At 37.7% G+C, this 18,040-nt stretch overlaps 1 protein-coding gene across 1 annotated transcript in view; it reads right to left on the reverse strand.

The window, feature by feature from the left end:
* The window catches only part of NPFFR1 (neuropeptide FF receptor 1), a 182,709-nt gene extending 170,658 nt beyond the window's left edge, over positions 1-12,051 (reverse strand). The window contains exon 1 of the mRNA XM_053691606.1: positions 11,847-12,051. Coding sequence (XP_053547581.1) covers positions 11,847-12,036 — 190 coding nt within the window. The 5' untranslated portion in view covers positions 12,037-12,051. The remainder of the gene's footprint in view (positions 1-11,846) is intronic.
* Between the last annotated feature and the right edge of the window lie 5,989 nt (positions 12,052-18,040).

Consider the following 18,040-nt stretch of genomic DNA (forward strand, 5'->3'; position numbering starts at 1 on the left):
AAATTACACAAAATAAAAAAGAAATGATCAAATATTTAAACTAATTGCACCTAATCTAAAATCCCTATCAAAATAATAAAAAAAAAACTAGCCTAAACTAAACTGCCAATAGCCCTTAAAAGGGCCTTTTGCGGGGCATTGCCCCAAAAAAACAGCTCTTTTACCTGTAAAAAAATAATACAAACAACCCCCCAACAGTAAAACCCACCACCCACACAACCAAACCCCATAAATAAAATCCTATCTAAAAAAACCTAAGCTCCCCATTGCCCTGAAAAGGGCATTTGGATGGGAATTGCCCTTAAAAGGGCATTTAGCTATTTTTCAGCCCAAACCCTAAACTAAAAATAAAACCCACCCAATAAACCCTTAAAAAAAACTTAACACTAACCCCCGAAGATCCACTTACAGTCTTTGAAGACCAGACATCAATCCTTAACGAAGCCGGGAGAAGTCTTCATTCAAGCGGGTAGAAGTCCTCAACAAAGCCGGGAGAAGTCTTCATCCAAGCGGCAAGAAGTGGTCCTCCAGGCGGGCAGAAGTCTTCATTCAGACGGCATCTTCTATCTTCATCCTTGTAACAGCCAATAGAATGTGAGCTCAATCCTATTGGCTGATTGGATCAGCCAATAGGATTGAAGCTCAATCCTATTGGCTGATTGCATCAGCCAATAGGATTTTTTCAACTTTAATTTCGATTGGCTGATAGAATTCTATCAGCCAATCGGAATTCAAGGGGAGCCATCATAGGTGTTAGTGTAAGACAGTTTAGGTTTTATTTTACAGGTACATTTGTATTTATTTTAGCTAGGTAGTTAGTAAAGAGTTAATAACTATTTACTAACCAGTCTACCTAGTTAAAATAAATACAAACTTGCCTGTGAAATAAAAATAAAACCTAAGATAGATACAATGTAACTATTAGTTATATTGTAGCTAGCTTAGGGTTTATTTTACAGGTAAGTGTTTAGTTTTAAATAGGAATTATTTAGGTATTAATTGTAATTTTTATTTAGATTTATTTTAATTATGTTAAAGTTAGTGGGTGTTAGGGTTAGGGTTAGACTTAGGGTTAGGTTTAGGAGTTAATAACTTTAGTATAGTGGCAGCGATTTTGGGGGCAGCAGATTAGGGGTTAATAACAGTAATGTAGGTTGCGCCGATGTTAGGGACAGCAGATTAGGGTTAATAATATTTAACTAGTGTTTGCAATGCGGGAGTGCTGCGGTTTAGGGGTTAATATGTTAATTATAGTGGCGGCGATGTCGGGAGCGGCAGATTAGGGGTTAATAAATATATTTTGGTGTTTGCGATGCGGGAGGGCCTCGGTTTAGGGGTTAATAGGTAGTTTATGGGTGTTAGTGTACTTTTTAGCACTTTAGTTATGAGTTTTATGCTACAGCTTTAAAACATAAAAGTCATATTTACTGACTTTCAGTTTACGGTACTGATCTTGTAGTTATGGGCTGTACTGCTCACTTTTTGGCCGGACAGGCAAACTCGCAATACCGGCGCTGTGGAAGTCCCATTGAAAAAGGACTTTTTGAAAGCTGCGGTAGTTAAGTTGCGTTATGGCCAAAAAAGTGTGCAGTACAGACATACCTGCAAGACTCGTTATGAAGTTTTTTCACCATAACGCAAAACTCATAATCTAACCGTTAGTTTTACATCTGTTATCAAATGTACCTCCTTCTTTTGGTCTCCTTTGTTGAAACCTAGCTCCTCTTCATAAAAGCATTCTGAGGTAGGTTTAGGAGCGTGCACGTGTTGTGCACTGTAAATCAGCAGTTTTTGCAACAATGTTGTAGAAGCAACCTGTAGAGTGAACTGCAGCAATGATGTGTTTGGTAATAGCAGGGAACACCCACAGCTCTGGTTTCAATTACTGTTAATGCACACACTGTTTGTCTTCAATACAAAGATGCATTTGTGTACAGTGTCTGTCCATCTGTCCATCTATATCTCTATTTATCTGTCTATCTGTCAGTCTGACTGTCTATCCATCTATATATTTGTCTGTCTTAAAGGGACATGAAACCCAACATTTTTCTTTCGTGATTCATAGTGAATACAATTTTAAACAACTGTACAATATACTTCTATGATTTAATTTGCTGCCTTCTCTTGTTATCCTTTGCTGAAAGGTTTATCTAGGCAAGTTCAAGAGCAGAAGAGAACCTAGGTTCTAGCTGTTGATTGGTGACTGCATATATATATTGATTGTGATTGGCTCACCCATGTGTTCAGTTAGAAACCATTAGTGCATTGCTGCTCCTTCAACAAATGATACCAAGAGAATGAAACAAATTAGATAATAGAAGTAAATTAGAAAGTTGTTTAAAATTGTATGATCTATTTGAATCTTGAAAGAAAAAAAATGGGTTTCGTGTCCTTTTAATGTCTATCTGTCTGTATCTGTGTATGTCTGTCTGTCTATCGATCCATCTGTCTGTCTGTCTGTCTATCTCTTCTATCTATATTTTTGTCTGTCTATCAGTCTGTGTCTGTCTGACTATCTGTCTGTGTCTATGTATGTCTGACTTTTTGTCTGTGTCTGTCTGTCTATCAGGCTGTGTCTTTCTGACTATCTGTCTGTGTTTATGTATCTCTGTCTATCTGTCTGTGTCTGTCTGTCTGTCTATCAGTCTGTCTGTCTATCTGTCTGTGTCTGTCTGTGTATGTCTGTTTATCAGTCTGTGTCTGTCTATCAGTCTGTGTGTGTGTGTCTGTCTATCTGTCTGTGTATCTCTGACTATCTGTTTGTGTCTGTGCCTGTCTGTCTATCAGTCTGTGTCTGTCTCTCTATCTGTCTGTATCTGTCTGTCTATCTGTCTGTCTCTCCATCTGTGTCTGTCTGTCTAGCTATCTATTACTGATTATAGTCGGAAAAATTGGGTTTTGTGTCCTTTTAATGTCTATCTGTCTGTATCTGTGTATGTCTGTCTATCGATCCATCTCTCTCTCTGTCTGTCTATCTCTTCTATCTATATTTGTGTCTGTATATCTGTCTGTGTATGTCTGTCTATCAGTCTCTCTCTGTCTGTCTGACTATCTGTCTGTGTCTATGTATGTCTGACTTTATGTCTGTGTCTGTCTGTCTATCAGTCTGTGTCTTTCTGACTATCTGTCTGTGTTTATGTATCTCTGTCTATCTGTCTGTGTCTGTCTAACAGTCTGTCTGTCTATCTGTCTGTGTCTGTCTGTTTATCAGTCTGCGTCTGTCTATCAGTCTGTGTGTGTGTGTCTGTCTATCTGTCTGTGTATCTCTGACTATCTGTCTGTGTCTGCGCCTTTCTGTCTATCAGTCTGTGTCTGTCTCTCTATCTGTCTGTGTCTGTCTGTCTATCTGTCTGTCTCTCCGTCTGTGTCTGTCTGTCTAGATATCTATTACTGATTATAGTCAGATGTTTCCCTGTGCCACGTGCACAGAATCATTAAGTTAGTGTTGGATATCATCCTAAGCTATTCCGTGAATACAGTATAATATGTTTTTTAAGTTCATAAAGCTATTTATGTATTCTCTGTTGGACGTGTTGTCCTTTTGTATACAGGATGGAAAATAAAGTAAACTCTGCAGAATATAGCAGAAGTTTTTTAAGCAATGCAGTTGTACTATCCATTCATATGTTTATTCCTTTTTCTATTTAATAAAATCATTTGTTATTTGGCTGCAATAAAAACACATTATATACATTGCAGGTGTCCTTGCTTTATCTCACCTACCAGACCACAGAAAGAGAATACGCAGACACTAGAAGCATAATTATCTTATCATTTGCACCTATTTAGTATTTAGTTCATGCACATTCTGCTGAGAAGTGTTAACCATTTAAATAAAATATACTGGTCTAAAGAACTTTTTACAGTTTAATTATTTAAAGGTCATTATACTTTAAAAATACCAACCCCCTTTTAATGTGATCCCAATAATTAATTTTGCCTGCTGCAGTATATTAAATTATTTATAAAAGGCTTCTTTACCTTTATTTTGTTATGTGAATTAGCTGATTTTGCCTGTTGAAACCACCCAATATACTAAACATTTCAATACTGCAATATTAGGTTTAGAAAGGTCACATAAACAAGAGCCAGCAACAGAAATGAACTTTACAGTGGGAGAAGTGAGAGATAAAGAAACCACAGTCCATTTGAAAGGGTCTTACTGCAGCAGTTTAAATACAATGTAATATTTCAGCAGCTTGCCAAAAACTTTACCTTTAAAGGGATAGTATTCACCAATTTTCCTATAACTGCATGTAATAGACACTACTATAAAGAAGAATAAGCACAATTAAAAACTTACTTAGAAGCTCCCAGTTTAGCACTGTCAATGAGGTTAGTCTGGGACACCCAGTGAAAGGGGCTGGGAAAACAAAAGGAGGAGACCCCCCCCCCACTTCCCTGCATATGAAAAGACAGATAACATAAACAGAACACAGCAGGAATCTGTAGACATCAGTATACATTTGACACAGTGGGGCTTGGTTAGGAGTCTAAAAAACTGCACAATGTTATTTAAAAATATGCACAACTATACATTGTTATAAAAACACTCCCAGAAGTGCTGTACAAATAGATCATATACATAACATTTATATAAAGAAAAATCTAGTGTACAATGTCCCTATTAAGTGTAATTACCCAGGCCAGATACCTTACAGGTAGTCTGGATATCTTATGGAATGGATAGTTCCCTTTCAAGGGCATTTCTAGATTTGTAGTAGTATATATTATATTTTCATACTAAGTCCAGCAAATGCAAAGCATGTGATTATCAACTATAATTCTGAGACTATGAAAGTCATAAGATCACTCTGGCTACAAAAGATTAATCACTGGTCTACTGGACTGTTCTATTTGTGTTTGATTGAAAGGGACTTATTGCTGGTCATTATGTGTAACATAACTTGTCTACATGTCAGGAAGAGGTTAATCACTTGCTTATATGTGACTAGCAGTATCAAGGTTACTCTCTGGTATAAATGCAATTTTCTGGAAAGAAGCAGCTCACATTAATCTGACGTGATTAATACAATAGAGTGAGTTATTTTAATGAGAAACACAACACAGATATACAAAACACACACAGGTCTAATGCAAACAGACATTTATATTTCTAATGGTTCACATACAATTAATAATGGTCATATTCCAATTCAGACAAGAATTATTTATTAAAGAAGACCAACATTTCAACTAAATATCTGGTACAAAGCTATAAACGTATTGTTGTGCTAAAGGGGAGAGCAGATTGATTGGTTGGTCTTAGTTTAGGAAGAATTTTGTCAGGGTGCCAGGAATCAGACTGAGACGAGAAGTGCAAAAATAATCACACCTTTATTAATAGAAAAAAAAAAAAAAAAAAGTCCACAAGTCAAATAACAAGCCAGGAATCAAAACCAGAGCTGGTAGTCAGACGAGCCGAGTCAGGAGCCAAAAGGAGTAGTCAGACGAGCCGGAATCAGGAACAAGGAGAACAGCAGAGTCAGGAACAAGCCAGGGATCAGGAACCAGGAGGGACGTCAGACAGCCAGGTAATACACAGGAGCTCTCACAAACAGGTCTGAGACAACGCAAGGGCAAAGCATACTGAACAGAGGCCCTTTAAATAATAAGTGCTGATATCACAATTCTGAGACTGCATCCTGTCTCACACGGATGATGTACACCATTCTGGCCATAAAAGGAAGTGCAGGAAATGAGCAGCATCACACAGTATACACCAGAGTCAGCAAGAGAGGTGAGTAAAATGGCTGCCAGCAACACATGGCAAACAAAATAGGGAAAAAACCCTGACAGTACCGTCCCCTCAACGACCCCTTCCCCACGGGAGGACAAAAGGCTTATTGGGGAAATGGGCATGGAAGGCACGGAGGAGGGCAGGAACATGAACATCAGAGGAGGGAACCCATGAACACTCCTCCGGACCATAGCTCCTTCAGTGAACGAAATACTGTACGTGGCCCCTGGACATACTAGAGTCAATAATGCTGCTGACCTCATACTCCTCATGGTTGTCAACAAAGATAGGACGGGGACGAGGCAACCTAGTGGTAAACCGATTACAAACCAATGGTTTCAAGAGGGAGACATGAAAAACATTGGAGATGCGCATTGCAGGAGGAAGGTCAAGAGCGTAGGCCATAGGATTGACCCGTCTGAGTATTCGAAAAGGACCAACATAACGGGGAGCCAGTTTATTGGAAGGCACACAAAGATTCAAGTTGCGGGAGGACAGCCAAACTCTCTCACCAACCTGGTAGGAAGGCACTGGCAGATGCCTACGATCAGCCTGGAACTTTTGGTGCTGCATAGAACGATGAAGGCAATCCTGAATCTGCACCCATGTGGAACGGAGTTGCCAGAGATGCTACTCCAAAGTAGGAATACCCCGAGACATAAATGAATCGGGCAACAAGGATGGTTGAAACCCATAATTCGCCATGAACGGGGATATCTTGGAGGAAGCATTAATAGCACTATTACGAGCAAACTCTGCCCAAGGTAACAGTTCAGACCAATTAATGTGGTGATCTGAGACATACAACGGAGGAACTGTTGCAGAGCTTGATTAGACCGTTCTGCAGCCCCATTAGATTGAGGGTGATATGCTGAGGAGAAGGAAAGCTGGATCCCCGTTTGAGCACAAAAGGAAAGCCAAAATCTGGAGACAAACTGGCTACCCTGGTCCGACACTATCTCCTTGGGTAACCCATGTAAATGGAAGACCTCACGGGCAAACATTGAAGCAAGCTGCTGAGCGGGAGGCAACTTCTTCAAGGGAATGCAATGTGACATTTTAGAAAAACGGTCAACCACCATAAAGATATAAGTATTGCCATTGGAAACAGGGAGCTCGACAATGAAGTCCATGGAAAGATGTGTCCAAGGACGCTCACCATTAGCAATAGGTTGAAGAAGACCCACAGGAAGATGTCGAGGAGTCTTATTCTGTGCACAAACTGAGCAGGAGGCAACATACACAGCAACATCAGAATAAAGACCTGGCCACTAGAATTGTTGAGTGACAGACCAAATCATTTGGTTCTTGTTAGTACGTATGGTAGCCAAAATATGGTCAGGAGGTATAAGTGGAGTAGGTACAGACTCCTCCTTGGACAGAGGGGAAAATTGTCGAGAGAGAGCATCAGCCCTAACATTCTTACTACCAGGCAGGTAGGAGACAATAATTAAACCGAGACAATAATAAAAAAAATCTATAGTAATTGGTGACCCCCAAAAAACATTGAATAGACCGAAGACCAACTGGGCGAGGCCACTGCAGAACTTGTCAGGATCCATGGAGAACCCTGCAATGGAGATAACATATCCTAGGAAGGTTACTTGAGTCTGATGGAACTCACATTTCTCGAGTTTACAAAACAGGCCATTCTCACGTAGTCTCTGAAGAACCTGTGTAACATCAGAACGATGAGCCTCAAGTGTGGGTGAGTGTATGAGGATGTCGTCCAAGTACACCACAACACACTGTTGCAACATATCTCATAGGACATCATTAATAAATTCCTGGAAAACAGCAGGAGCATTACATAGGCCAAAGGGCATTAAAAGATACTCTTAATGCCTGCTCCGGGTGTTAAATGCTTTTTTCCATTCATGGCCCTCCTTGATCCTAACGAGATTGTACGCTCCTCTCAAATCAAGTTTAGTAAAGACAGTAGCTCCCTTGAGGCGGTCAAAGAGTTCCGTAATGAGCGGAATAGGGTAAGCATTCTTAATTGTAAGATAAAAAACATAAAAAAACATAGAAACATAGACATTGATGGCAGATAAGAGCCATAGGCCCAGCAAGTCTGCCTGACCTTACCTAACAGTATAAACTTATCTAGTTCGTAGGATAGCCTTATGCTTGTCCCATGCATTTTTAAAGTCCCCCACAGTGTTTGTTGCTACTACCTCTTGAGATGATTAAGACCACTATAATTGATGCATGGTCTTAACTCGCCACCCTTTTTCTTCACAAAGAAGAAGCCAGCCCCCTGCAGGAGAGCAGGATTTGCGGATGATCCCCCGCGACAGAGCATCGGCAACATACTCCTCCATAGCACAATTCTCCGCAACAGACAGAGGGTAAACCCGGCCCGAGGAGGAATGGCTCCAGGTTGCAGTTCTATGGCACAATCGTAAGACCGGTGAGGAGGCAATGTACCAGCACGCACCTTGTCAAAAACATCTAGGAACTCTCGGTACTCCTCTGGCAATTGAGATACCGAAGAAGTGCACAAGACTTTAACTGGTTTGTGAAGACAAGTGGAAATACATTGTGGAGACCACGACAAAATTTTGGACCTGCGCCAGTTGAGACTGGGATTGTGCTTTTGGAGCCAGGGATAACCCAGAACAACCTGAAAATGCGGAGAGTGTATCACCTGGAACTGGAGGGTTCAAAATGGAGAACCCCAACAGCGATGGATAACGGTGCAGTTTCGTGAGTAACGATTGCAGGCTGAAGGGGCCTGCCATCAATGGCCTCAATAGCAAGTGGAACAGACCAAGGCATGGAGTGCTTTGATACAAAAGCACTGTCAATGAAATAGCCTGCAGCACCGGAGTCAACAAGAGCCTGGGTGACTATGGAGGAGTCCACCCACGAAAGGACAACCGTGACCAATGGTTTCTCCTTTAGTGGTTCCGGGGACAAGGATAAACCACCCAATGTCTGCCCCCGACAGGACCTTAGGTGAGAGCGTTTCCCGGCCGTGTAGGACAAGACTTCAAAAGGTGGCCCTGTAACCCACAATAGAGGCAGAGCCCCTCCCTCCTCCTAAAGGCCCTCTCCGCCGCGGAGAGACGCGTGAATCCCAACTGCATCGGCTCAGCAGTACCTGGTGACTCGGGACCAGGAGGCATGAGAGGAGAGGGAGCCATGGGTGGGAACAAACACGTAGGAGACAACGGAACAGGAGGCTTTCGCAAGCGCTCCTTGAAAGAGGGCCTCTCACTTAGTCTGATGTCAATTAGAATAAAAAAAAGACACCAATGCCTCAAGATCTTCTGGTAAATCTCTGGCAGCAACTTCGTCTTAAATCGCATCAGAGAGCCCATGAAAGAAGGCGGCAACAAAGGCTTCATTGTTCCAACCTACCTCTGCGGCAAGCGTACATAACTCAATGGCATACTGAGCAACAGATCTTGTACCTTGCTGAATGGACATGAGTCATTTAGCAGCAGAAGAGGAGCAAGCTGGAACATCAAATACCCTTCGAAAGGAGGCCACAAATTCAGGGTAATTTGAAATCACAGATTTATTAGTCTCCCACAAGGGATTAGCCCAGGCAAGAGCTGTGTCAGAGAGTAACAAGATGAGAAATCCCACCTTAGCTCTGTCAGAGGGAAACGCCTGAGGTAACATCTCAAAGTAAATGCCCACCTGGTTCAAAAACCCTCTGCACTGATTAGGATCACCTCCATAACGCTGAGGTAGAGGTGCAGAACCGGAAATGCACCTGGTAAGACTAGGTGCAGTAGCAAAAACAGGAGCAGCCATAACTTGCGGGACACTTTGGTCCAAATGTGCAGTGCGAGTCAGCAGGGTTTGCAGGGCTAGTGCAAATTGATCCAAGCTGTGATCCTGTTCATCCATCCTGGAAATTATGGCAGGTAAAGTTGGATTATTAGCACCATTAGGAGTCATGGCCCTTGCGTAATGTCAGGGTGCCAGGAATCAGACTGAGACGAGAAGTGCAAAAATAATCATACCTTTATTAATAGCAAAAAATAATAAAAAGTCCACAAGTCAAATAATAAGCCAGGAAAACCAGAGCTGGTAGGCAGACAAGCCGAGTCAGGAGCCAAAGCAAGTAGTCAGATGAGCCGGAATCAGGAACAAGGAGAACAGCAGAGTCAGGAACAAGCCAGGGATCAGGAACCAGGAGGGACATCAGACTGCCAGGTAATACACAGGAGCTCTCACAAACAGGTCTGAGACAATGCAAGGGCAAAGCATACTGAACAGAGGCCCTTTAAATAATAAGTGATGACATCACAATTCTGAGACTGCATCCTGTCTCACACGGATGATGTACACCAGTCTGGCCATAAAAGGAAGTGCAGGAAATGAGCAGCATCACACAGTATGCACCAGACTCAGCAAGAGAGGTGAGTAAAATGGCTGCCAGCAACACATGGCAAACAAAACAGGGAAAAAACCCTGACAAATTTTCAAAAGCCCCACACTTTGTCCATAAGATGGTTAATGGCAATGGAAGACAAACCCTTTGATTCTGCCCTTTTCCCCTGCATTTAGCTTTGTTTTTATTTATTGACATAAAATAATTTTTAGTTATGCAACTCAATAGTAAGCTCTAGAGCGAGACAAACTGGAAGGTTTGGGAAGTTACATTATATCAATGAAGCTGTTTACTATTGTGCGCAAACTCCTTCTAAATACAAAACTGGTGAATGGAAAACAGATTATTCCTAAAGTATTTAATTATGCACAGTATAAAAATGTAAGATACTCATCATGTTATATTATTTTACTGGAAATAACCTCTGAATCTTGTGTTTTTTCGAGTCTCTAACTGGTGACAATAAAGGGTTAAGATAAGCATATTTGTCCCTTTAATAATACTAGAAACCTGACTACATTGATTGTGTATTTTATGAGCGCGTTTAGCCTGGAATTCAGCTATAAGAAGTAAATTAGCCATGTGCAGAAATTCCTGTTGACTTTGCAATTTATAATTCTCCCTAACGCTGCCAAAAAGCTTTCAGCAATTTGCTCACAAGTAGGAATTTCCTGCTGCTTTGCAAACACACTTTCGAAATATTGAGTACCAGATGGGCAAGGCTCAACCTGGGAAACTGACTCACTGGGAATTTTGTTTTCATATTCACCAGATAAATAAACTTAATACATTATTTTACACAAGATTTACATTTCTATTTACTTGGTGACAATTAGTTTTTTTCTAAAAGGGACAGGAACATGTATTGTGTATTGTGTTGCTGCTTTTTACATTCAGACATTTTCTTGCTTACTTATACAATTATGTTCCTATCAACCAATGGGCAATAATACTGCAGTATGGAATGCTAGTTTCAGTATATGGGTGAGCAGTTTTATTTTTACACACTAAAGATTCTTATGTTTCATTTTGTGTCTTTCATTTGAAAGGTAAATAGTTTTTGCTACCCTGAACCTGCAGAACTGTACATTTTTATCTTACACAAAGTACAAAAGAAAATCATTAAGTATAGTTACTTAAAGTTAACCATTAATTTCTCAGCTGAAGGGATAGGGTACTGTAATGTTTCCCGCTCAATGTGTTCTCAGGATTAAATATATTGGAAATTATTCCTTTAGGTTTGTTCATGCCATTTAAAATGTCTGAATGTGGTCATTGAAGCCACCACTTGTAATGCAAATATCAATACTGAAGTATTTACCTCTGTTTAGAAAGAGATAAGATAATCAGGTCTGCACTTTCTACAGACTAGGCCCCTTTAAATTGGTACATTTTTGAGAACAACGGCTGGTGGCTTCAGTGACAAAAAAACATATTTTAATACTGTAGTTGCTATAACATGTAATTGGGATACAAACTTTACAGTACAGTTTTCCTTTTCAAGATGGTTTTGTTCATGCACTCATTTTTGGAAAGTCATACTAGATTATTGTTACAAATAAAGAATCAAGATCAGTACAGGAGATTATTCTGACAACTTTGAAAACAACGGAATTCATTGTTTTCCATTTCCTTTTCTTTTTACAAACAAATATAATTTGTGTATATTTTATGTTTTTCAGGTGGATTATAATATACAGGAACATGAAAATATGATTTAATGGGATTCTAAATGTGGTTTCTGATAGTGCTCACCTGTGATGAGGTTGTCTACCAATGTGGTTGGCATGCAAAATATCCCAACTAGAAGGTCGCTGATTGCCAAATTTAGAATGAATATGTTGGTCACAGTCCGCATCTGTCTGTTCCTCAGCACAATAAAACAAACCGACATGTTGCCAATCATGCACATGAGAAATATGAAGATATAAGCCAGGATAAACATGGCGGCAATGGCAGTCGAGTGCTGATAGTAGAAAGAAAAAGTAAAGTTGTCTTTAGATATTTGACTCTTGTTCCAAGTTCCTGGGGAGGTGATATTGAAAGGAAAGACAAAGGGACCTGAGTAATAGAAAGAAAAGAAAAATCAGAGCTGGAGGCATATCGGCCTGATCAAAGATGCTTCAAAGCAAATTCGTTTACAAAAAATGCTTTTATCTCAAGGGTTTTCTACAACACAAGGACTTTGTAGATGAAAGACTGAACATTCACAAGGTCACCTGTTTTGTCTCTCAAACAACTTTGTGTTGTTCTTGTAAAACTTGACAAAAGTCCCAAATATATTAATAGATAATTAGACTGAGCTTAGTGGATAAACAGTGATGTCATAACACATTCTAAAATAATCCTGATGAACGGCATAACTACAATATTCAGGCAAGGAGATGCAATTCTACTGCAGACTCGTCACTTCTTATTTTTTAGTCCATATCCCTATAGGTCTCTGCTATATCTGCTAAAACTATTTTGGAAATTGTATTAAGCGTATTTCTAAGAATAAATAGAGCTTCTGCCATCTCTGTATTTGGGTCTCAAATATATTTATATAAAGTAATCAAGTCACCTCTCAAGCGACTTTTTTCTAGAGAAAGCAAGCACAGTTTGGCTAATCTCTCCTCATAGCTTAAATTCTCCATTCCCCTTATTAACTTTGTGACCCATCTCTGAACTTTTTCTAAGGCTGCAATATTTTGTTTTGAGATTGGTCCCCAGAACTGCACTCCATACTCAAGGTAAGGCCTTACCAGGGATTTATTTAATAACAGCATTATTCTTTCCTCCCTTGCTTCAATGCCTCTTTTAATGCATGCAAGTATCTTATTAGCTTCAGAAGCAGTTGTCATGCATTATGCACCCATCTTTAGTTTGTAATCTATTATTATTCCCAAATGCCTTTACTCCTCTGTTTTGCTAAGTCTAGTCCCATTTAAATAATAGATTGCCTGCTTATTTGTACTTCCAAACTGTAGAACATTGCATTTTCCAGTATTAAATCTAATTTTCCATTGACCTGCCCATTCTTCTAATTTTTGTACAACCCCTTGTAAAGCAATTGTATCATACACTGACTTAATGACCTTACACAACTTTGTATCATTTGCAAAAATATAAATGTTGCTATTTAATCCTGGCTCCAAGTCATTAATACAAATATTAAAAAACAGGGCCCAGTACTGATCCGTGGGGGACTCCACTGATTACCTTTGTCCAATCTGAGTATATTTAGTTTATTACTACTCTTTGCTCACTATCTTTTATCCAGTTATTTGTGTATGAGCTAACATTTTCAGCTATTCCCAGTCCATTAATTTTGTACACTAATCTCTCATGTGGCACTGTATCAAACACCTTTGCAAAATCCAAATATACCACATCAACTGATTCCCCTTTATCTATATTTTTACTTCCTTCCTCATAGAGTCAAATTAGATTAATTTGACATGATCTATTTCTCATAAAACCATGCTGATTTGAACTCATAATCTTGTTTACACAAATACATTTATCAATATAATCCCTTATAATCTCTTCAAGTATCCCACTATTAGTGTCAGACTAACTGGTCTTTAGCTTCCTTTTTTAAAAAGTGGCACCACATCACTTTTACGCCAGTCCTGGGGAACTATACCTGAGGATAATGAGTCTTGAAGAAATTAAGATTAAAGGTTTGTCTATAACAGTGCTTATATATCCATTTTTCCCCTTATATCCTCTAGAGATAACCCAGTTAATGGTATGGATTTTTATGTTCTAGCTTGTTTCAAAGTATCTCCCATTGTTTCCTCTCTTGTGCATACTGAAGTAAAGAACTGGTGTAGTACCTCAGACTTCTCCCTGTCACTGTTAATAATGCTACACTTCACACATTTAATTATACCTGTATTGTCCTTCTTAGATTTTTTTTGCCATTTATGCACTTAAAACACTTTTAGGGTTTGACTTAGAATCCTTTACAATTAATCATTCATTTTCAATTTTGTCTAAATGATTGATTTTGTTGCATGCTTTGTTACATTCCTTATATATTTGGAATATTGAGTCTGTACTATTTTCATTGAATAATTTAAATGCCCTACATTTTTCCCTAATTTCTCTTAACAGATTTGTATTTAGCCACATTGGCTTGGATTTATTTATTTTACTTTTATAACCATGTGGTATGTGTTGATATGTGCTTATGGAAAGTATTTTCAAATTTGACAATGTAATGATACTGTAAAATAATTATATAAATATACAGTGGACTATTTCAAACATATATTAATTTATACTATGGGAATGCTACATCGATTGGATTACCATCAGTAATTATAATATCATCAGCGTAAAGAAGGATTTTTAATGTTGGTGTAACTAAAGGAGTCCCTATGCAGACCTGTCTTAACCGGATGGCCAGAGGTTCAAGAGCAATATTAAACAGTAGCGGGGAGAGTGGGCAGCCCTGTCTTGTGCCTTTTTTTAATGAAATTGCCCTAGTTAGTGATCCGTTAATCCATAGAAAAGATATTGGGTTCCTATATAAATTGTGTATAAAGTGAACAAAATGATTTTTTAATCCAAATTTTTCCAATGCTTTAAAGAGATAGTCCCATTCAATCGAGTCAAAGGCCTTCTCGGCATCAAGCGTTAGTAAGGCTGTATCATATTTTGATTGTTTCCCTTTAGTGTTTTTTATATTCCATATATAATCTAAAAAAGTTATCACTTTGCGGATGTTTTTGGATGATTTTCTTGATGCCATGAAGCCCGTTTGATCCGGATGAATGATTCCATCAAGACAATTCATTAATCTAGCAGCCACAATTGATGTTAAAATTTTGTAATCTGCGTTCAGGACCGATATTGGCCTATATGATGATAGATCTTCCACATTTTTACCTTTTTTTGGTATTAACGTAATGTTTGCCGCTGAGAAATAAGCTGATATTGGATTGTTATGTACAAAATAGTTATTAAAAAGTTTTTCTAGTATCGGACTAACCTCCTCTACCAAGATTTTCAAATATTCTGCCGGCAGACAGTCTGGACCTGCTGCCTTATTCAGGTTAGCCTCGTTGATTGTTTAACTATCTCTTGTATATTAATAGGTGCATTCAAGGCTGTAAGTTGTTCCTCTGTAATTCGGAGTATTGTGACTTGTGACCAGAAGTTTTCTTGATTAATCTCATCCCCACTAGTATTTGTATATAACTGCTGATAATAATTAAAAAATAACTTGCTAATATCTCTAGAGTCTGTATACCTATGGTCACCATCTTTAATAGCTAATATGAAGTTTTTCTTCTTTCTATTTTTAATTATGCTGGCTAAATACTTAGCCGAGCAGCCATGAAATCCTTTAAACTTAGTACTAATCTTTTGCTCTTCTTTCTGGGATTTTTGTCTTAGCACAATATCCCTTTCCTGTCTTGCCTTAATATAGTTCCCCCAATTTATATCTGATGGATTATTATAAAACTTTTTATACGCATTTTTGACCTGGTTAGATAGCTGTCTTTCCCTGGCTAGTGCTTTCTTTTTCCTACTATTCACATATGACTTAATTTCTCCCCTTAACACCGCTTTAGATGCTTCCCAAAAAATTTGGACTTTATTAAGATATGCGATGTTATGTGTACAATAGTCTCTCCATTTCTGTTTCAACCAGTAGGAAAACCTAGTATTATTAAATATTGTGGAAAGGGGATGCTTTGAGTGTCAGATTTAAGCCTAGTCCCTATCTGAAAAGACAATGAAATGATCTCATGGTCTGACACTACAATATCATTTATCTGAGGTTCGATCTTAATTATAGAGAGAGATTCAGCTACCAATAGAAAATCAATTCTCGAAAAGGATTTATGTGATTTGGATTCACATGTAAAGGTGTGCAAATTAGGGTTTTTAATACGCCAAATATCGAAAAGCTTGAGTTTAGAGCAGAAGCACTTAAAATATTTGTCATATTTATTGTGCTCTTTCATATTTTTTTTAGAAAATCTTTCTGCTTCTGGAAATAGGGACATATTAAAATCACCGCCTACAATTAAATTAACTGATGCAAATGGGAATAATTTAACCTTAATTTTTTTCCCAGAATTCCTCCAAAAATTTGTTTGGAGCATAAATATTACAAAGCACAAACTTAACTGTATCAACCTGAATCTTTATAATCATATACCTTGCCTCTTTATCTAATTCAATCTTATTAATCTCATAGGTTAAATTTTTATTTAGCAGAATAGCAACTCCTAACTTTCTATTAACACATGGAGTGGCCAACACCTCACCAACCCATTTGGTTTTTAATTTCGAAATTTCGGTCTCCTTTAAATGCGTTTCCTGTAAGAAAACAATACTCGGATTATGCTTGCCTAATTCTTTAATTATAAGTTTACGTGTGATCGGTGAGGTGATGCCACCTACATTCCATGAAAACACATTCAGGTCATCTAGCATAATCACCTCTTACTTTTATTTCCCTCAGTTTTTTTTCCTCTTCCTAGCCAGAATTAATACTAGGATTACAATATCTAGCTGGGAGACAGAGGAGAGAGAAGGGAAGAAAAAAAAAAGAAAAAAAAAAAAAACCCCACAGCAAAGAAAGAAAACAGAAAAGAAAAATATAGAGGAACCCCCCCCCCCCCCCTCGGATGTAGGAAAAGAATATACATCTTTATAAAAAGAAAACAAAAGGATATGCACATATAATAGAACTTTTTCAAAATTAACTTTTGCTAAATTTATATCCTTTTGCATATAATCTGTTAATAATGCTACACTTCACACATTTAATTATACCTGTATTGTCCTTCTTAGATTTTTTTTGCCATTTATGCACTTAAAACACTTTTAGGGTTTGACTTAGAATCCTTTACAATTAATCTTTCATTTTCAATTTTGTCTAAATGATTGATTTTGTTGCATGCTTTGTTACATTCCTTATATATTTGGAATATTGAGTCTGTACTATTTTCATTGAATAATTTAAATGCCCTACATTTTTCCCTAATTTCTCTTAACAGATTTGTATTTAGCCACATTGGCTTGGATTTATTTATTTTACTTTTATAACCATGTGGTATGTGTTGATATGTATATTTATTTAACACATTTTTAAATGTTATCCATTTATCGTCTGTATTTTTATTAGAGAATACTTTGTCCCAATTTATGTTATGTAACGATTTCCTTAAATCGAAAGTAAAATAAAAATAAAAGTCTTAGTTGAACCCTTAAGACACTGCTTATGGAAAGTAATTTCAAATGTGACAATGTAATGATACTGTAAAATAATTATATAAATATACAGTGGACTATTTCAAACATATATTAATTTATACTATGGGAATGCTACATTGATTGGACTACCATCAGTAGTAAAAATCAATTTCACTAACCTACTACTATTTTATCTTATTTTAAACATTAGAAATAATTGGTTAGTTTATTTAAGTTTCACTTTAAAGCGTAATTATATTGTTATATTGTTACATTGTGGTATTGTTGAGCAACCAATGTACTACATCCATTGAGATCATTTTTAAAATGTATCCCAAAATCCATTTGAAAGGTGTGTAACATCACAACACCTAAAAACAAGTTCCATAGCTACACAATTCAATATACAACCTTAATAGGGATACTGATTCTATGTACTAAAGACTAAACATATACATTGCAACATAGAGCATATGAAGTATCATCAAAATAATGAGAAGTTTTTTAGTTACATTAGGAGTGCCTGCATATGATACATGTTTGTAATATGATACATGTTTGTAATATGATACATGTTTGTAATAGGATACATGTTTGTAATATGATACATGTTTGTAATATGATACATGTTTGTAATAGGATACATGTTTGTAATAGGATACATGTTTGTAATAGGATACATGTTTGTAATATGATACATGTTTGTAATAGGATACACATATACTTAATAAATATACATAGTACATTTA

Source organism: Bombina bombina, chromosome 9, assembly GCF_027579735.1.
Source record: "Bombina bombina isolate aBomBom1 chromosome 9, aBomBom1.pri, whole genome shotgun sequence".
Taxonomy (NCBI): Eukaryota; Metazoa; Chordata; class Amphibia; order Anura; family Bombinatoridae; genus Bombina; species Bombina bombina.